At 40.6% G+C, this 21,952-nt stretch overlaps 1 protein-coding gene across 6 annotated transcripts in view; it reads right to left on the bottom strand.

The window, feature by feature from the left end:
* RFX3 (regulatory factor X3) overlaps positions 1-21,952 on the bottom strand; it is a 261,029-nt gene that overhangs the window by 87,126 nt on the left and 151,951 nt on the right. For all 6 annotated transcript variants that reach the window (XR_003901718.1, XR_003901719.1, XM_029919467.1 and 3 more), the window contains exon 4: positions 14,999-15,257. Coding sequence is in view for 4 of the 6 variants with exons in the window: in XM_029919467.1 (XP_029775327.1) it covers positions 14,999-15,257 (259 nt within the window). In the remaining 2 variants the exon portion in view is untranslated. The remainder of the gene's footprint in view (positions 1-14,998; positions 15,258-21,952) is intronic.

The raw sequence follows: 21,952 nt of genomic DNA on the forward strand, positions 1-21,952 counted from the left end.
TCCAGCCCTGGGAGTCACGTGGTCTCAAAGCGTCAGATGCCACCGGAGACGGACTGCGGGGCCACGTCCCAGGGAGAGAGCTCAGGTAATGGGAGCTTCCCACCCTCACATGCCAGCGAGCTTTCTGACCACACGCTAGCCGGGAGATACGAAGACCTCGCTCCGTTGGGTCATGTGACAAGGTACTGTGCAGCACAGTGTGACAAACCAAAGCCGCTTGGGGCGACTTGCCGAGACAGTAACTTCCAAGGAAGCCTATTCTGAGAACCCAGACTTCATCAGACAGTGGCAGGGGCCTCCGTGAGTTCTGCTGGCCGTGAAGCTGAATTTGGGTGAAGAGAGAAGAGACGCTAGCTCCTATAAAAACATTATTTGGGATTGTGTCACCAGTTCGGAATTGGGGAATTAAAGTGAATACGTGTGTAACGCCCAGCTTCCCCAAGCCAATGTTGGATTCTCAAAGACAGAATCCCAGGGAACGGTGTAATTGGGTTCCTCCACTCGGACAAACGGCTCTCCACGGTAAGTCTGGAGTGCCAGTTAGAGATTATACCCACCACTTTGCTTCTGGTATAGAAAGTGGCATGATCACAACTGTGATAAAAACATGACCACATGTCAACAGGCAGGTTTTACTGCCTGTGTGGTAGATTCAAGAAGGAAAGACAAGCGTGGACACTGTAAGGCAAGGGAGAGTACAGCAAGTGTGCAAAATGTGAGGCCGTGTGCACCAGAGAAGGAAATCTGTTCTTCATTTCTCAGGAATCAGCATCAGAAATTCAGAAGAGGTCAGCGAGGTGCTGTATTTCATACCCAGGAGAGTTAAAACAACAACACAACTCAGTGGAGCTCCTACAAAAATACAGCAAACCCTCTCAGGAGGACACCTGTCACGTGGCGGGGGGACAGATACACAGCATGATAAACATGCGGCCTCAAGCCCAGGCTGCAAACTCGTTTCCTGTTGCTGCAGTGCTGCTGTCGCCTTGCTGGAATCAGGGGCAGGTGGAGAGTCTCTGACCGGCCAGGGACACCTTGAGGCTTGTGCCACAACCAGCCGAGAATCAGTGTCCCCAAAAAGGACTTGGGAGGAGAGACCCACGCACGCCCTTAGGAGAGAGAATGGGAGAGGGAAGAGGGTCGCATGGCGTCTGGGTGTCCAGGACACATTCTGTGTGCATCCTCTTTCCCCAAGCTCATAGACGGGATCAGTATCTACTTTTCCCCCTAAGGAGTGAATACGTATAAAGATATTTCATAAATACTTATAAAGATAAAATTGAAATCAAGAAAAAAATCATTTTATGTTATTTATAATTCCCCATTATTATTTATAATTGGTATTTACAGTTCCTCCGGATACTACACTATAGATGGGCCCTTCCTGTTACAGTAGAGAGTATCATATTATTATTACAGGATGGCCCCTTGTTTTGCAGGCTTGCTCCCAGCCTCAGGGGCCGAGAGATTTACAGAAGGTGGGGATCTGGGAAGACGGAGGTCAGTGTTCACCTCACCTGTGGAAAGAATGAGCGGACAGGAGAGCAAGGATGTGCAAAGAGGCTTCGCATGACTGTGCTCTGGAGAGCGTGACGCTAACCCTCAGCTTTTCCCGCTATAAACTCTGCAGTAAAATCCAGGCCACTCACGGATGCTGCGGGTCCGAGTAATCAAGGCTGGCTGGAGCACATGGTCCTCTCGGGAGTGGTTGATAATGTCAAAAAGGTGACCACAGTTTGAAACGCAGTGACCTGAGAAGAGGTGTGGAGCCACACGGGGCTAGAGAAAGGCTCCCTGGACATGGGATTTATACACGCATTTATGCACGCGCGCACAGAGGCCCAGATAGAGCAGCACGTACGTGGACAATTAGGACTTTCTCTTAATGTAAATATCAACCAGTCATTCCATTACATGCTAATGAGGCAGAAGGAAAAAGAATAATTCTATCACCGTATTCATTGTCTCTATAGGTCAAGGCGCATCTCTTGACTCTGAAATGGTTTTTAATTTATTTTAAAGGCTAAAGGTCAAGATTGATATATTGAACCGCCACTAAAATTAAAATGGGCCTCTTGGTAGAAACTATTTCCTTTCTAGAACTGTGAAAGAAAGTGATTTAAAAATAGAATATAATGCTTTATGGTTTATAAAACCTTTTTCACATTAATTCTCCTCTGATCTTCACAGCAACTTTGTGAAGCAGGAAAGGCAAGCAATATCATCTCCTTTTCACAGACTGGAAAACTGAGGCTTTCCGGGGTTGGGGGACTTTTTTGCAATTACTTCGGTATTAAGTAGCAGGGAATGCAAGACTCATCCCTCTAAATTTCACTATTCCTTGACCGAGACTGATCTCAAACCTGGGTCTTTGTGTGCTGAGCCTACTGCTTTTTTTCCAGTACATTCTAATAAAAATTAAAATGTCAAAAAAAATTCACTTTTCTTTCCATTTTATGCAAATATAACATAAATATAAATCACGTGGGAATATCTCAAATCAAAATTTCAAATATATCAAATGAAACTACCTTCTGCAGAGTAGCCTGTAAAATTAAAGTCTGCTAAATCGTTTACTGTTAACAAACAAGATTTACTTTCTGATAGGAAAGGGCTTAAATATGATTGATAAGTATTACTTGAAAATGATTTCAAAGTGATCATGTTAAAGGCAAAAAGAAGTTTTAAATGGATAGTTACATTTTAATCATCATAAAAGTAGTTGTTTTGCATGTATAGTAATTGCATTTTCTTGTTATTATAGTGTACGGTTAATCTCGCCAATGAACACTTAGAGAAACAGCAGTTTTGTTTCTTTGCCAAAGAATGGTAAATTCTTTAGTGAAACCCAATCAGGAGCATACACTTAGGACTGGAAATTTCCAGGGGCACCTGGGTGGCTCAGCTGGTTAAACGTCTGACTTTGGCTCAGGTCATGATCTCGCGGTTTGTGGGTTCAAGCCCCACGTCAGGCTCTGTGGTGACAGCTCAGAATCTGGAGCCTGCTTCCAATTCCATGTCTCTGTCTCTCTGTGCCCCTCCCCTGCTCATGCTGTCTACCTCTGTCACTAAAAAATTTAAAATTAAAAAAGACTGGAAATTTCCTTTGGGGTAATTGCTCCCCTGCACTCTAAGATGTCAGATTTTGTTTGCATTTGAGGTTAAGTAAGGCGGAAATATCTCTACTTGGTGGCTTTTGTTTAGAAAAGGTATGTGGGATTGCTAACATGACACAAAGCCACCACATTTATGCCCGTCAGAAATGACATGCTCCTGGTGTGTGTAGGTGGGGCGGGGCAGTTCCTACAGGAAGCACTTCAACCAGCAACATCAACGGAAAGAGCACTTTCACTCTGGATTTAGTCTCCACAATCACGCCAACACAGAGGTTTGCAAAGTGTGGCCCTGGCCGCTGGTTGGAAACTCACAACCACAACCGCAGACGTGAGCGCAAAACAGTGGAGACCGCGTCCAGGTCTCTATACAGGTCCGCCAAGGTGTTGCTCTCCTCTTCAATTTGCCCAAAGGTGTGCTTTTTGGAATGTAAGGTGCACCCCGTGAATGGGTTATGACGTCCATTATGTGGGTCCTGGTTGGCATTTCTAGAAAATTAAGGAAATCCAATAGAGTAGAAACTAATCAGACGTCCTTGCACAGAGCATGGGTAAGTACTGTTCTAAGGAACTGCGGTTTCAGTAGTCGCGTGTTTGTGAATGATGTGTGTACATACGTAATCATATATGTGGGCACATACAGATGTGTACTCATAAAGTTATGTATGTGTGTGAGCAACGGGCCACGGTGTAAAAGTCTCTCTCATTGTGGGCTGCAACCCCCAAACATCGAATGCTCTGCACTAGCCAGCTGAATCAGTTCCCTGCAGGTCACTGGGTCCTTTCTTCTAAGGATCGTGAGATGTCTCCTGGGCCATCTAGAATCGTCTCTTGCAGACAGTAATGGCCTGAAGAGAACACTGCTCTCTGAGCCGTTGATTCAGGTGGTACAGAAATCAGCACGTGAATACGTCACACCAAAGCAATGTTCACGAGAAGCTTAACTCGGACGGAGTCAGGACATGCTGTTCTTTTAAGACTTAAAAAAAAAAAGTAAAAAGTGTCCAGACGACACTCCTAGCCAGCTTTGGTTTGTGTCTCCTCTTAAGCCAGAAAGTGGCTGAGATAGAATTTCAATCTTACACACTGAGCATTTAGAACCAAAAGGTTTCAAGTCTTGCAAATATCTCACTGTATAAAATCTCCTCTATCCACATAATTTTATGACATTGAGAGAAAAATGTTAAATTGCTAGGCTTTCAACATGAAGTTTTGGCAGTTTTGTACTACCTAAAGCTATTCTGAAATATTTATGAGGGAAAAAAATTTTGGATTAAAAAAACTTGCATAAATTGAATGTGTTCTGAGAATATTTGATTTAAGTTGGCGGATTGAGATCAAGACTGTTGTTTTGGTTCTCTGATCATTCTGTAGAGCCCGCATCCCTCCACCCTCACCAGGACGCAAAAGACTGGCATTATCCATGCACGACAATACAACTACTTTCTGAGACATCTATTCCATAAGCACTCAGGGCTAGAATTATCCTTTAGGAACCAGCTGGGTTAGAATTCAGGGTTACGATTCAAGGCCAAGTTTATATTTGCAAATGTATAATGAGATTCCAAATCTGCCTTTTGCAGATTATTCTCAGTATTAAAAACATTTTTTACAATGTAGTCTGTATGATGACTAAAACAAAGGGTTTCTCAAAGTGTGGTCCTGGGTCAGAATCACCGAAGTATTGGTAAAAAATGCAAATCTTGGGCCCTTCCTCACACTGAGCCAAGAGCTGTGGGGAGTGCACACTAAAGTTGGAGGAACACTGCACTAAAATATTCTCAAAAAAAAGTTTTTTCTCTTTGCCAGAGTCAGAGTGCAGTAAACAGGAGGTAATGGGCATCCCCACTCTGGTCTACTACAGAGTGACTCTGAAGTCTAAGTATTATTTGGATTTTTGCTTCTCTTTCATTGTCTTCCTGCCCAACCTTCCAACCTTTAGGCAGGTTTGCAATTTATATTAGCAATATAATCAGAAGGTCATCAGAATTTTGGTGAATCTAAAATCCATCCCTCTATAACACATTAACAATTGTGTGATATAAAAAATGATGTGGTGAGAGAGAAGATAAAAGTCGTCACTTAAAAGAAGTCTGTGGATTTCCATTTTTGCCTCTGAGGATCAGCTCGCTTTCTGGAAGACCAGAATTGGCTCCAGTACCCACACTGCAGAAGCAGAGAGTCTGGTCCGTAGGGAGAGCTCAGTAAAGGGGGCAGTGAGGGACTGATTAGAGAAAATAATCAAGACAGGAATACAAACACAATACATTCACTTTCGCTCCAAAATACTACAAACAGATGCAAAAATCTTTACTAAATGCAATGCCAGTGTCCATTCTGTGAAGTTCCAATGGTTTGATAAAGGATGACTGTTTCTAAAACTTAGGAACAAGGATTGATTTGTGACACCTCATTGCCAGTCCTTACACAGGGCATGTAAAGAAAGGGTTACCTGTATTTGGGGACATGGCCAAACAGATACACTTTATAATCATCAAGGGCTGCCTTGAAAATTTTGCAAATAATAAATCACTTTTTTTAAATAGATAATGTATTCACATGCCTCCATGTGTTTTTTATTCTTCAAGCATCCTTCGGGAGACATCCCTGTGCTTATATAAGCATATGCAGATACAGGGTTCTATTTAAATACAACCTCTTGCTTTTTCCTTTTATAATATGGAGATCTTTCCGGCTCCCTAAATCTACATCTATGTATGTCTCTCCATATACATGTCAGTATATACACTTACTTCCTCATTCTTGACTGGCTGTAGAAAATCCCACTGAATGAACAAAAATGTACCAAAACTTGTTTACCTACTACCCTGCTGTGGGTCAATTAAGTCTTTTCCCAATTTTTCTATTATAAAGAACCCTCAGCAGAATACGGCTGTTTATGCATTTTACGTATTTGAGAGTATCGTTGGTAGGATAAATTACTGGAAGTACACTCTGGGGGTTAAGGGATATGTGTGTTGTCAATTTTTATAAAAATGTCCAGAGTGCCTTCCGATCCTGTGCCAGTTTACATTCCTATCAGCGGTGCAGGGGAGGTGCGGTTCTTTCTCCCCTTGGTCAGGGTTACGGGGTCTTCCAGCTTCACCTGTGTGAAACTTAAACCATGGTCTCTGTTTGGGGTTTACGTTTCATTTCTTTCTCAGTGGGCTGCTCATTCATTTACTTTCCCCATTTCTTGGTCTTTTCTTTTTCTGATGGGGTCATAAGAGTGGTCTATATATTAAATGCATTAGTTCTTTAGATGTAAGGTCTCCAAACTTTATGCTGCATTGTTCTTGCCCTGTTGCCTTTGCTGACTGTGGTTTCGGTCACGAGAAACGTTTTCAGTTTTATGGAACTGATTTTCTCGGGCTATTCTTTGTAGCTTCTGAATTTCACATCAGCTTCCCCATTACAAAAGGATAATAAGACATTGTATTCTTCGATCCAAGCGAAATTAATTTTTGTACAAGGAGTTAATGTATGGAACCAACCAAATTTTCTCTTCTAGTTACCCAGTTGTCCCGAACATCATTTATTGATAATCGCTTTCTCCACTGATAGCCGATGTTGCCTTTATCAAACACTGTATTCCTACATATATTTGGCTTGTTTATGGTCTGTAGCCCACCAGTGGGCTATCCTGATCTACTCAAGTGCTGACTGTTCTGTCTTAATTATTACCATTTTATAACGCATTCGAATCAAACTATAAGGCTGTTAACATTACTCTCCATTATTTCTCTTTTCACAAAATTTCCTTCGCTCTTCTTGCCTGGTTATTCATATGAACAATCTTTCTCATAAAAAGAAAAGAACCTATTGGTATTTTGACTGGGATCATATTGAAATATTAAAGTTAAGAGGGTTAAGAATGTTTTATACTAAAACTTCTTTTTCAATTATTCAAACTCTTTCTTGTGTTCCTCAGGAACTTAAAGAGTTTTCTTCACAGATGGATCTTACACAAATATTGTTCGCTTACTGTCCAGTATATTTTAAATTCATTATACATGAGATCTTTGCTTTCATACTATTTTCTAATTGCTGTTGTTTTATCTGGAAAAACTACTGACTTCACTGAATATTAATTTTACTAAAATTCTCTTATTGTTATAGTTTTTCATTTTTAGCATATCATCTGTAATGCTAGCCTCATTATCTTTCAATTTTCATATTTTCTTTTTATCTATCCACATCTTTGATGTAATTTTGAAAGCATGATTTTAAAACTCACATCTTCCTTTCCTACCAGGCAGATGTGTAAGGGACTGAAACTTATGATGAGTAAATGTAAAGTAAACATGTACAATTATTTCTACCTTTCTACCATTAGATTACAAAACTCCTAGCCAGTGAAATGTATGGGTACTGACAGTTATAATCAAACACAATAGGCAGATTTTAAAAGAAACCAGATAATTCTATGGCCAATGAAATCAACTATAGGTATGCATGCTGAGAAAGTGGCAATCAAATCATATGGTTTTGGAAGATAAATTGATAAACATGGGAACATGGAGAAATTCTCTCTCATTTGAAAACTGGTGACTGGTCAGAGGCATTGTGTTGTATTTTTCCTCATTAAACAAAAAGATAAGGGCCAGTGGTAGAGGCAGTATGAGAATTTTATGGGTCTAACTACACTACAGTAATTGCACTACTGGGCATTTACACAAAAAGTACCAAAAAACACTAATTCAAAGGGATATGTGCATCCCTGTTTATTGCACCATTATGTTCAATAGCCAAGATATGGAAGCAACCCAAGTGTCCACGGAGAGATGAATGGATTAAAAAGACATAGTGTATATAAGCAATGGAATATTACTCAGCCATAAAAACGAACAAAATCTTGCCATTTGCAACAACATGGATAGAGCTAGGGTGTATAATGCTAAGCAAAGTAAGTCAAACAAAGAAAGACAAATACCATATGATTTCACTCTTCTGCAGAATTTGACAAAAAACAAACAAGGGGAAAAAAGAGAGAGAGAGAAACAAACCAAGAAACAGACTCTTAACTACGGAGAACAAACTGACGATCACCAGAGGGAAGGTGGGTGGGGGAAAGGGTGAAAGAGGTGTATGGATTAAAGAGAACACTTGTGATGAGCACCGGGAGAGGTGTGGAACTGGAGAACACTATACTGCACACCTGAAACGAATATAACTTTGTAGGTTAACTATACTCGAATTAAAATTAAAACTTCATAAGAAAATTTCATGGGTCTAATGACTCACAAACTACAGTGTACAGTGTAATTTAATTGTCACCCATACCTTTCATATTTTATTGGATTACCTGGTCTTCCTGAATGAAACATGACTTTTTTCCCTTCAAAATCTAGAGTAGTTTAAACTGATGAATTAATCTGAAATTTCACTTATAAATACAAGGATAAAGCAAAAGTTATATAAGAAGATAAGAGGTCACCTGGAACATAGCTATTTGTATATTTACAAGCAGAATTTACAAACATCCTTAAGCCTTCCTAGTCTAGATTTCACGGTTGTGAGGTTGAGCCCTACATCGGGATCTGCCTCTGACAGCATGGAGCCTGCTGGGATCCTCTCTCCTCCTCCCTCTCTCTCTCCACCCCTTTCCTGCTCATTCTCTCTCAAAATAAATAAATTTATTTTTAAAAAACCACCTCTCTAGATCTCGATTTCACATGAAATAGAATCTAGCCATTACTCACATGTTTTATAACAGACCTGCGTTCTGAAATGCTGTTTCTCTACGAAATAGCTAAAACTTAACTCATTATCCTCTTGCGTTAGAAATTGAGGGGACTCCATCAGCTAGGCTCAGGAGAGGCTGAAGGCCCCTGTCATTCTATTGGTCTTAACCTTCTAGTTTATCAAGATTTTTAGAAGTAGAATGTCTTACAGCCTTAACCATAAAATTACTGCCTCTAGACCCTGTCAGCTTCCAGGCTGGCGCGGAGCGGAACTGACTGACAGCTGAATGGAATTTAGATGAAGCGATAGAGACCACCAGTCACTCAAAGTCCCACTTTATTAAGTGCTTTGAAAATGAGGTCCCAGAACCTTCAGTCAATTTAGGATTTAGTACGGGAGGCCAAAGATGCAGGGTCTCTCTCTGAGGAGAGTCACGTGGGGGCTCAGGTTGGCCAAGAGAAAACAGGGTACAGGGAAACAGGAAATGCTGAGATCATAACGGACATACAGGCTTCTGGCAAAATAAGTGGAGTGTTTTGTTCTCTGTTTTGATCAGTGGGATTGCCTGGAAGACTAAGTAAATCATTTAAAATAGAGATTAGGATGTCTGTAATACATGAAATATTAATATATAAAATAACTGATACATGCATATTTATGCACGCTTTTAAATTAAAAGATTTTTCTACCAAGCTTTATATGTGATAATTAAACTTGGGGCGCTGGGGTGGCTCAGTCAGTTAAGTGTCTGACTTCAGCTCAGGTCATGATCTTGGGGTCCACAGGTGCGAGCCCCACATTGGGCTCTGGTCTGACAGCTCAGAGCTGGAGCCTGCTTCAGATTCTGTGTCTACCTCTCTCTCTGCCCCTCCCCTGATCATGTTCTGTCTCTGTCTCAAAAATAAATAAACATTTAAAAAAATTAAAAGAAAACCCAGTAATTTTAATCTCATGTGACTATTTTGCTCTTCTATCTCTATACAGCCATAACCCATAATCCAACATTATTTAAACATTTCCCCCCCTTTGGTAAGAGAGATGGGCAGCCCTGCCCGCCCTGTTCGTCATGTCCCATAGACACGTGGAAGCCCTTGCCGGACTGACGTGAGAAAGAATCTCTGAGATACACCGTTAGATGAAAAACAAGCCAGAGGCCGGACTGTCGTTACTGCTGGTATTCTTTAACATGTAAGGAGGAGGAGGAAGACATTCTGCTAGTATGTTCCTGGAATACCTCTGGTGTGATACTCAAAGAACTTGACACGCTGGAAAAACCCTGAAGAACAGGGTCAGGAGGCCACTGCACCATGCACACTCCGGATCTGCTGGGTGGCGCTACTTACAAATATGTAACTGATACATACACACAAATTAACAAAAACAGAAGAAATGACCGCTGGTACCACTCCAGCAAAGGAATAAGAAGGGCAAAAGCATTTTCTGGAGGCACTAAACATATTTTCATTCACCTTTTTCTTTTTCCTTTTCAAGTAATCACTATACCCAATGTAGGGCTCAACCGTATGACCTCAAGATCAAGAGTTACTCACTCTACCAACTGAGCCGGCCAGGCACCTCATTCATCTTCTTAGAAAAAAAATTCCCTTACATCAAATCCGTAACATGTAAACCCCAAAATAAGGAAACAAAAGCATCTATACCTCTTAAGCAAATTCTTAACTTCCTGTAAGTTACATAAGCGAGGCCAGACTTTTATTTATATAGCAGCAGATGGACATTCAGATTTTCTTCCAGGTAAATCAAAGAAATTATATTTTACGTTAATCAAAAGAGGGAGAGGTATGAACAACATTAGTTTCAACACATTTTCCTTGTGCCTCTTGGTGGGATCTACTTTTAGCAAGAGCCATTTACCATATATAATCACTAAATGTATATATAGAAAGGTATAAAAATTAGCTTTCATATCACAGTCTAAAAAAATGATTAATGTAATCTTATGTAGTTAACAAGAAGAGAAAAAAACGCTCCATAAATAACCATCTAAGTATAAGAACACAAATGTTATTTTATAGAGTAGTGAGTAAATAAAGCTTCTTAAATTGCTAATTATTATAAAGTCTGGTAGAACTATGTTCTGATGAGCACAAAAATATCACTAACTACAATCACAAGTTTCTGAGCCTCAAATGCAAATTGGGTTCAGGTTCCAAAATTCTAAAAATTCTACAAATGGTATGGTTATACAGGAAAAATCATGAAGGAAAAGAGTTTTAAGGGAATAAAGACATCCGAGGAAACCTCACGGCAATGCAGGTAGGAGAAAGAGAAAGGATGTGATAAGTCAGAGCCGTGGCTGGAACCAGCCCTGTGCCATGATGTCCACGTGCTCCTGAAATAGTAACGATAGACAGATCCCGAGAATTATTCACTTTATAAAACATAAGACGTTTAATTAGGAAGCAGCTTAGTTGAACTCACATCCAGTGATGTTCCAATAATGTTCATTTTTTTGACGCTTATTTAGTACTATCAGCAGGAAATGCCCATTAAATGTGTGTATACACATATTTATGTAAGTTAAAAAAATATATATGTTCTATAAAATTTATACACATGGACTCCACTGACCAAATTAAAAAAAATACAGTAAGTAAAAGGAGAAATAATATTTTGGCCAAATCTGAATATCAGTAGTTTACACCATAATATATTCATAAAATAAAACTGTATTTGTTACCATCATAATCTTTCAGAAAGTTCTGATATTTCTATGGAACTTGAAATCTGAACATTTTTACAATGCGGAGATCAAATACTAAAACATGTTATATAAAAGATTTTTCATTTAAGGGTGTAAAACTAAAGGAAATCATATGCTCAAAATCTCTATTAACGATTCAGAGATCCTTCTAGTGTAAGAAAGATGGTTGTATAGTGAATATCAGACTAGGGAAGAAAAGATCCAAAGTGCTATTTCTTTATTTTTCTTAATAATGGCATCAATTTAAAGTGATCTTTTCTTTCCCACTGGCATATCCTGGGAACTGGTTTGCAAATGGAGTAAACTTTCCTTTGGTTCAGAAGTCATTCCTACTAAACTTAGATGACGTATTTCTGTATAGACTGAGGTCAAATGTGACAGGGAGTTAAGGCAATTATTCTGAGAACCAGAGCAGGAAACCACGCACTGAGTAAAGGTTTGTCTTGTTCCCAAGAACTCGAACTTAACTAGTGTCCCATCAGCTGAAATTAACTGACTATATATCCCACTTATCAGAGCCTCTTCAGGGGCAGCCCAGCTGACTCCTTCCCAGGACGGAATTCTGGCCAGAACAGAGGCTCCTGCTACCCGGTCAGCTGCGTCAGGCATGCCACAGGCGGCAGGCTGAATACTAAAGGGCAGCCTGAGAAATAAACTTCAACAGCACAGCTCCGCTCAATGTTTGAAAAAAAATGGCTGGAGTCGTGACCAACAAGCGTTAGATATTGTGCTCACACGCATGCATTCCTTCGTTCTACAGAGAATGAAAAAGATACGTGGAAATCAGTAAATTTCCTTTAAGGACATGACATCTCTCAAAAAAATCTCCAGTTCTAGGAGTCTAAACAATCAGAAGCTGCAGACTTTCTAACGTTTGGCCAAAGGAGAACGGTGGAAAACCTTACATAGGCTTCCTGGCTCTTCAACTTTGTTAACTTTACTGGAGAAACAGGTGTGAGACTGTGCACAGAGTTGTGAATCGACAGAGATGAAGATATTCAGGGCTGTCAAGAGGGGGGTCTAAATCAAATATAAATTTTGGTCACAAATGCAAGATACTACAAAACACACTAGCAGATGTATATTTGGACACTAGGTATCCATCATAGGACACCCTAACATGTGCTTTGAGGAGGCACCTTATGAGTTTTCCATGCAAAAGCCATCTTTTGATTTAGCTTTTTTTACTCCTTTTGCTAAAAAGGAAATTTTCTTGTAAAAAAAAAAAAAAAAGAAAGAAAACAAGCTACCAAAGAATATCCTTAATGAAAACCTTAAATATTAATTTTTAAGAATAAATTAATATGTACAATAAATACCAGGAATTGGATTAATAGGCTTCCACTATTCCTGGTTATTATAATTCAATTATTTTAAGTGTTAGTTTAATTTACCAAGTAACATAATAAAAATCAGACATCAAATTTGTGTAATGGATAACGTAAGGAGCAGCGCCACTTTGCATAGTCTACACAGAAAACCAACACAACCAAACCGATAACACTTCCTTTGTTATGTTTGCACCTGTATCGCCATGACCCAGAATAATCAATTTCATTAACTCAGCGATAATGTGAGTAAAATTAGTAAACCCACTCGGAGTGGATGGAGATGTTTAACAGCAAGGCTGCCGTCGGCGTGAAGGCAAGCAGGGAAGCCTGGAGAAGGCTTGAGGACAGACAGATGGCATGCCAGCATGGGAGAGGGTGGGAGCAAGGCAAGTGGAAAGAACTCTTTCTCCCCATTTTTTAGTTTTCCTAAGGCCTTGATAAGTGACAAGTGTTTCTCTTTCCGCTGAAAATGACTTTCTGGGGGACCGTTATCAGGCACGCTATAAAGTACGGGCCCCTGATCTACCCCTTTTCCTTTTATTAAAGATAGAGCTATTTTGACACCTAGAACATTTTGCAATTCCTTTGTAACTATTAGGATTTTTAAAACTGGGAGGAAATTAGGAATTCATTGAGTTTAACTAAGCCCTTATTTTACTATTAGAGGAACTGAGGTCCACAAAAGCCATGATTTAGTTCCTAATCTATATAAATGCCCTGGTGTGACAAAAAAAGTTTAGAAATGCCACATTTAGTCTTATTAAAAGCAAAAGACAAACACACATAAGAAATGTTTCAAAACACAAAGAAAAAAGTACAAAAAAGAGCTCTCCCTCAGGATGGTGAAGTCATCTATTCTGATGTTAGTAAGAAACGGCAAATTACACATAATGGGCTTTAAGAACTGGATTAGGGGAAAAGTACTACATGATGAAAAGTATGAACACGTGTGTTGATCACCAACCAAAAAATTGGGTACAAAATACTTACCAAACACATATTACATCTTGAGGAAAATCCATGAAATGAGAAATGTTAAGCCTCTCGTAATTATTTTCTACCAAATTTGTTTCTACCTCTGTTTCATTGTAAGAACAAAACATATGGTAAGATCACGAAATGCACTTAATCCAAACCCCCAGCTCCCCTTTTCACTGCGCATCTACAAAACTGGTTCCACTACCGCCCTGGCCAGGTGGTTCTCAGTGAACATTCGCCTTCTACTCAGGTGCGGTGGGAATGGAAACCTAGGGACACAGAGTTTGATGACACCAAATTCTGCACGGCTTTTTATCACTCCCTCTATGACAGCCTCTATGAAACATGAACATTTCTTGTGTCAAAATAAATATTTTTCTTAAATTTAAAAAACTTGAAAATTCAATTATGTCGGTGTTTTCTTCCTCACGCCTGTTAACAGAGGCAACATGGATGTTTTTCACTGGAATGGCCTAGAGCAGGGCTTTCCAACATGTCTCTCTGGTAGAATGCAAAGAGAGCTTACAACATGGCATCGGGGTGAACACTTTTAATTTTACTATTTAAGGATGGGTTTTCATATACTTTAGGAAAAAATTACACATGGTTTTAGGAGTGAATCCATTTTAAAAATACATCAAGTAAGTAACAGTAGAGGTGACATGAATGTGGCCAAACTAAATAGGAAGGTCTGGGAAACGCTGCTCTACAGATGGTAACTTCTCTGGCGACAAGTTAACATAAATATTACTGTTCGGGAGAATTCCAAACTAAGTTGTATTTTACTCTATTACTTCCTGGCTTTTATCTCAGAGGCTGGTGTCAATCAACGTAATATAAAAGCAATTCCTTTCTGTAGAAATTTAAAGTCTTTTACCGGATATCCCTGAAGGAAGTCTATGAAAACTGGCATTAGTAAGACCCACCCATCTTTCCATTATTAATAAAAACTCCCCAATGCACATAATTGTGGGGCACAATATCAATATCGTTCTGCATAGTAACACCGCATGTCCCACTTTCTGGACAATGCCACAGGGCTGACGCTGCTCCACACGTCCCTGCCCAGCCCAGGAATTGTACTGTTTTCCCCCCTCCAGACAGGAAAATGCACCACAGAGGCCACCAGGAAGCTCAATTAAGCAAATCAAAACTCAGATACTTACTGTCGCCGGGGAGGCCCGAGTGGTGTGTGTCACTGAGTGACCGGAGTTCTCCATGGAATTGCCAATAAGATAGGTCCCTCCAGAACTGCTGATGAGTTGTCCTCCGGTGACGCCCATCTGAATCCCACCAGTGCCCACCATGCTGTGGGACGAAACCACGGTGGTCACCTGCGCAGAACTCCCTTGGGTATCAAAGTAATTCCCTCCAGTGTTTTGGCTGTACATCTGCGTTTCTGTGTAAGGATAAGTTGTTGTTCGGCTTTAAAAGAAGAAGGAAAAAGGAAGCAATTTAGTAGCTTATTTCTGTGATCTAATTAGTCTTTTCTAGTGTGAATATATGTTTCAACGACATCAGCTCATTAGCCTTTGGAACAAGGAAAGTTTTGCGTTTTTATATGAAACTTTATTCTGGACATAGTTGGGTTGCCTCCCTGAATGAAAGTACCTCAACATCCCTCTACTTGAGAGCTTTTTGCCCTCGGCTAGTGCCTACCTCCGGCACATAAATAAGTTCAGGTCTCGTCCATGTAAGCGTCCCAGTTTTCGAAAGGGGCTGACAAGTCAACTCCTCCTGCTTCTCCCCATTCCTGGAAGACTGGCAAGCAGCTTCGTGACCGAGGGAGTGGGCATGGGTCTCTTTCTTGCCACCATACGGACCTTGAGCGAACATTCACCCACCCTGGACCCTCAGCCTCTCTCTTCCTCCTTCTCTGCCTTCACACTCAGTTTCTCCTGGAGGAGATCACGCCAGCCCTTCGTGTCTTCACTTGCACTTTGCAACAGGTGTAGTTAAGCTTCTGCCTTAGATTCTCATTGCAGTTGCTTTTAATAAGGTCACTCGTGGCCAAATCTAAATACCAAGCTAAAAGGCTATTGTCAATCTTTGTCTGTTTTGACCAGTCTATAGCATAACATTGTTGACCACTCCATGGCGCCCTTGCCTTCCTTCCCCTGTTCTGATTAAGTAGCTTATTTGCCTGATTTATTTTTCATTTCCAGTGGACTATAACTTACATTTTAAGCTGACTTTGGCTTTTAACGTCTCGTTCTGAAATAATCAGAAGCTCACAACCAGTTGCAAGAGTAAAGTACGGAGAGGTATAATATACTTTTATTTAAAAAATTCAGATATCCAATTAAAATTCCCAGTTCTATCATCATTCTCTTCAACCCGCCACACTCCAGAGCTGGCCACTCCTGAGAGTTTGGTGCTCATGTTCTCAGATCTTCTCCATGTATATACAGTCTCTCGGTCCTAACCTCTCTCGTTTCTTAAGTTTCTACAGCATTTCTCCCCCCCCCCCTTTTTTTTTTTTTTTTTTGCTTTTTCTACCACTACCTTTCAAGAACCTTTTGGAAGCTCTTGCTTTCTGGCACTTTAAGTACTAGGAGTTTCTGAGGTCTCCACTTTCAGCGCCTTTTTTCTCATTTTTATTCAGATCACCTGTTTTTACCCCGCTTCTAATAAATGGCCTTACCTAACTTAATCTCTCTACTTTGTGATTATGCTTTTACGAATTTAAACTCTGGTTCCTAACAGCCACCTGGGGATCTCCACTAGGAAACCTCGCGATAAATGGGAAGTCCCCTGTATAAAATGTAACACATGACTAGAAACTCTCCATCTCTCTTACTCCTTTTTGTACAGAGCACCTCTTGGAGGAGGGCAGCACCACCATGCTCCGCTTTGTAAATTATTACTGACTCTTTCCTCTTCCAGCCCGGCAGCACTCACTAAGTCTTACTACTTTGACCTTTGAAATAATTCTTCAACTCTCCCTTCCATTTTCATGCTCCCTGCCTTCACTCACAGTATTCTCTATTATAGTTGCCCTCTAACTGGCTTCCCTTCCTCTAATTCGGTTCTCTTCCAGTCTACCTTCAGCTTTGCTGCCAGGGGACCTTTTCTAAAATTCAACTTTGAAAATAAAACTTTTAAAAACCTCCTCATGAATCTCTCCGGCCTTCGGAAGAAATTCTAAACCTTGCTCTGCCTCACAAGACTGGGCTAGGGCCGGTGCGCATGTGATCTCCGGATGTGGGACCAGCCAGGTCCTCAAAGGCCTTCCTCACTCACACCACACCGACCTTTTCACTGCCTCCCCCCCAGAACTGTTTTCTGTACCCCTTGTCCTCCGTGGCCACTCCCGGTGGGGCTGTCTGTCTGGTTCCCTGAACTTTCCCAACACGCTGTGCAAACCGGAACCAGCGCCTCATGCACCTACTGCTAATTTCCTCACGTCTTTGCACTCCTGTGAGACTACATTTTATTCCCCTCTGTGCCCTCACCAGTTAACGCACTTGCTGGTACCAAGCAGGCACACTAGTCAACAGACACAAATATGATCCTATTTAAAAGTGTATTTGATATAATAACCACATTCACAGATTTCTAAAATGTAAAATTCTTCTTTGTTTTGTTAAAACGTGAAAAGTTACGTCAACTATTCTAGATGTTTTGGTATCACTTTAAGCAGGTCATTTAAACCCATTAGAAATTATGCTCGTAATATAATTTATAAAGTAAACTTTAGTAAAATAATAAAGATGCTCCAAAATATTCTCCCCTCAGTGAAGTTACTGCTTTCCTGAAAGAGTTACCACAGATCCAAGTATAAATTTAGTTTGGGGTGATGAATGAGATAACGCTTTTTGACACACAGAGAAATGCCATTTACAATAAATACACTTCATCATGGCTCTCTTTCCCAAATGGAAGTCCATTTATATTTCTTTCATTCCACATTTATACAACAAATAATAGTCATGTTGATTTCAAATTGAGGTAAAAAGAAATGTGGTCATTTTAATTTTTCCAATAATACAATCTTTTGTTGATATTTAAGGAAAGCCAAGTGAAGTGTAGAAATAAATAGGTGACAATAAATACTTCCACAAAGGTGAGTACGGGGCTCGCTTTCCTTCTCACGGTCCACACAAAATGATGACACACGCTCCTAGCACTAACTTGATTTCACAAATGAAACATAAAATAGCTAAAGAGAGTTCATATTACTGACCATTTCCCGTGCAACAGGCACGAGTTGATGTGCTTTTCAGGTATCAACTCATTTAATCCTCACCACAACTCTGTGAGGGGGGTACTCCTCTCATTTCTATTTCACAGGCAAGGCGAGTAAGTTTAGACAGATCACACAGCTTTGCCCGAAGCAAACAGCCAGTAAAAACTCTATGGATTTGGAGTCTGCCCTTAGCCCCCGCTTTCAACCATTTCGTCAGGAAATAGAACTTTTTCTGTATGTCAAACATATCTGTGAACGACCAGGGGAAGAACCTCCACAAGGCGGTGCAGGGAGGGTAGGCCCTTCCTGGGGCCGCCTGGGATTCCCTTGCCCCCACGGGGCCCGCTGTCCCCAGCACCACACCTCCTCTTCTGCAGAAGGCGCCCTCGCCGTGACGAACAGGGAGAGGTGGACGGGGCAGGAGTCTTTCAGGGGACACGTCAGCACCTCGCACTTGGACTTTAGAGGTTCTGCGCTCACGGCAGGACCAGGAGCAGAGCCCATCGCTGCTCTATCCTAAGAGAAACTCCCCAAGGAATCTGGATCCCTCCCTCTGCTGGGCAAGCCTCCTTTATATACTCAGTTCTCAGCGAGCAAGGTAAATCAGACAAACGCACCGCAGATAATACAAAATCTCTCTAGCCCTCGAGTTAGTATGAAAATATGGCAACCGACTTTAATTTTCCTACTTCCGCTAGCAGTTAGAGATGATTCATGAGCTAGAAAGTGAGAGAAGAATGGGAAAAGGGGAAAGTCACTAAAGAACGTGCCTGACCCACAAACTAACCTCATTCCTTGATGATGAGCACAAAACGGGGGGAAAGGCTACCACACAAATGACATTGGGGTAAAGACTGACAATTTCACGGGGGGGCAGGGAAGGACACATTTTATTAGGAAATGAAGTGTCGTGAATTGTTTCTGAATATGTCTCTGACAAACAGGAAGAGGGGAGACTTTTAAACTGGATCATGGAGGCACACCGCAGTATCCTGAGGCCCTGTCCTTTTAAAGGTTAGGAAGATAAAAATTAACCAATGCTGGAGTTCTGCCTGGAGCCTGAGCATGCACAGGAAACTCCGAAAGGTCTCTGCCATGTCTACATGCTCTAAACTCCTGGATAAACACTGAAAATTTTATGTAAAAAAAAAATAAAAAAGAGCAGACAACAGCCCAAACAGTTCTTTCTTAAGTAGTAGAAGTAATGACTCTTTAATTCGGATACATCACAGCAGCCTACCTTTCACACTGTGTAAGGAATACATGTGAGTGATGGCTGGTACACTATCCCCACCCCCAAATTTCCAATACATATGTTCCAGAAAATTAATCAATATTTGGCGTATCAGACTGAAAGCAGCGTACTTTTTCTGGTGCGCACATTCCAGAAACAGCTAAATTCTCAGGCAGTTCTGGGCACATCTGAAAAATGCTACTGTGTTCCCTTTTGCTTGTTCTTCACTGATTGCCATGGACTGTTACGAAAATAATGCGTTGGACTATTTCTACAGCAGAAGAGAGACCTTTCCATTGCTCTGCGTGTGTATCCAGTAACGAATGTAAACACACAGGTATGTGCATGCTTGTGGAAACAAGTTTCTTCATAGCGGACTCTTTTATAAGGTTCTATGTGAATGTCAGGACGACCCACTGAAATCAGGGAATGAGTGCTGCCTGCATCCCATCATGCCTCCGCATACAATCTGGCTAAGCATGACCCTGAATATTCCCAGCTTGCTCATTTACTGCAATGACTATGTCAGTTTAACCTCAGCTATAGCCAATTTTCTGTTTTCTTTAGCTTCCAGGGTCTTATCCACAAGTCCAGCTTTACAGTATCTCCAAACTGTGCACTTGTGCTTCACCCAGGTTTTGAATCCCCTCCCACCAGTACGCCAGTCAACTCTAAAATTAAGCAATGGCGCTCCAATCGTAAACCAAGGAAATAAAATCTCTTCCGAGCTTTAGTACCCTAAGATTTATTGTGAGGATAGAATATGGCAATGTGGAGCATTATAATATCTTACATTGAAATGATATTTTATCACTCCACTGGCTCTTCTGTACACATTCTTCTAACAAATATTCCCTGGGCATCTATTCTGGCACGTGGAATAAAAGCAACAAAACAGACATGAAATCTACTCTCATTAAGGATTATATAATATACGAAGTAGGTGGTCAAAAATAAACGAAAACAGTAGTAGGAAATTTTCCTAAGTTCGTGAAAGAAAAATCAAATATGAAAGCATAATAAATGGTAGGAGGCATATTAGAATAGTCAAGAAATGTTACCTAAAGAAGAGGTATTTAGCTTAAAACTAAACGAGGAGAGAGTCCACTCTAAGGAAAGCAGAAAGAAAAACCTATCAGTAAGAGAGAACAGAATGTGAAAAGCCACAACACAACAAAGATCCTGACATGAAGAAAGAAATTTGAAATGAGAAAGATATTAGAAAGAAATGAGGTTGAAAACGTAGGTAAAAATTAAACATGCAAACAATTTAAATATTTTTTTTAACCGTGGGTCCCATTGACAATTCTAATAGTTCACAACAGCATTACAAAAAGAGACTGGCCTAGCCAGACAATAATCAAGCATATTATACCTTATTATTTTGGGGATCATTCTGAGAAACGGTTATTTCTATCCCATAAGTACATGGTGTGGGTATGCATATGCTCATGTGTGCATGTATTTACCTGAGTATAAAATGTATATCTAACTGTGGAGAGTAGTTTACAAAGTTTGAAAAACACAGTTAAGAAACCTGAATCTAGTATTCAGCTGAGGCAGGAGAAGGAGACTTGGGTCTGGGAAGATGAAGCAATGTTCCAGCTCGAGAAATAACCTGAAATAAAGCCTAAAGCCAAGGAGGTAACTAAAAGCCATGAGAAAAGGGCATGGCAAACAGGGCCCAGTACAGGTGGGTCATGTGAGAAGATTCTGGAACATGTTCATGAAACATGATAGAAGGTGACTTATTGAAAAGTGTTTCCGTGTCCTGAGAACAATATTTGTTTTATTGGACTACATCGGGGAAATAGGTAACTGAAGGCAGCCAAAATATCTTTTTAAAATATTTTCTAAAATGTTGAGAGCACCATAGGGACCTTGGAAAATCCAGGAACTAGTGGGAATTATTTTTAAAGATGGGGGGTATATTATCTCATGTAATTGGCATTAGGTGAATCACATGGGTTAGGAATTGTTGGGGCGCGTGGGTGGTTCAGTCGGTTAACTGTCTGATTTTGGTTTTGGCTTCGGTCATGATCTCACAGTTGGGAGTTCAATCCCCATGTCGGGCTTTGCTTGGGATTCTCTGTCTCCCTTTCTCTCTCTGCATGACTCTCTTTCAAAAATAAATAAATAAATAAATTTTTTTAAAAGGAATTGCTACCCCTCTGACACAGTCATGAGCAGAATGTAGTGGCAGCAGGGGCCCACTGGACTTCGCGGATGGGGCGTCATCTGTGGTCTGGGTGCTGCCTAACGTCCTTCTTACCCAGCCTTTCTCAGTCATATCCTCCAGACTTCTTGGGGATTCTCTCAGTCACAAATACCTTTCAATAAATCCCGTGTTTTGCTTCTAGTAGAGCAAAATAAGCCAGAGTTGGTTTCTGTTGCTTGAAATCAAGAGCCTTGCCTTAAAAAGTTTTCCATTATGAAGGTTTTATGTGTATTACAAATGCCCTGCATGGAAGGAGCCACATTATTTGGAACCTTCCACAAACTGGGTTCATAGGGTATATAATCTCCGGCTGGCTGGTGTGCATGACTTATCTGAGTCTTGAAACAGATCTGCTCTTGAAAGCTTCAAGTCAGACTGAAGCCAAAGGACATACCAGAGAGGTGACATATCCATTTCGTGAAAGACACCAAGGGGGAAACAGTAATTCAGAAAGGAATACACATGACATGACACTTAAC

The sequence above is a fragment of the Suricata suricatta genome, chromosome 13 (assembly GCF_006229205.1).
Source record: "Suricata suricatta isolate VVHF042 chromosome 13, meerkat_22Aug2017_6uvM2_HiC, whole genome shotgun sequence".
Lineage (NCBI taxonomy): Eukaryota > Metazoa > Chordata > Mammalia > Carnivora > Herpestidae > Suricata > Suricata suricatta.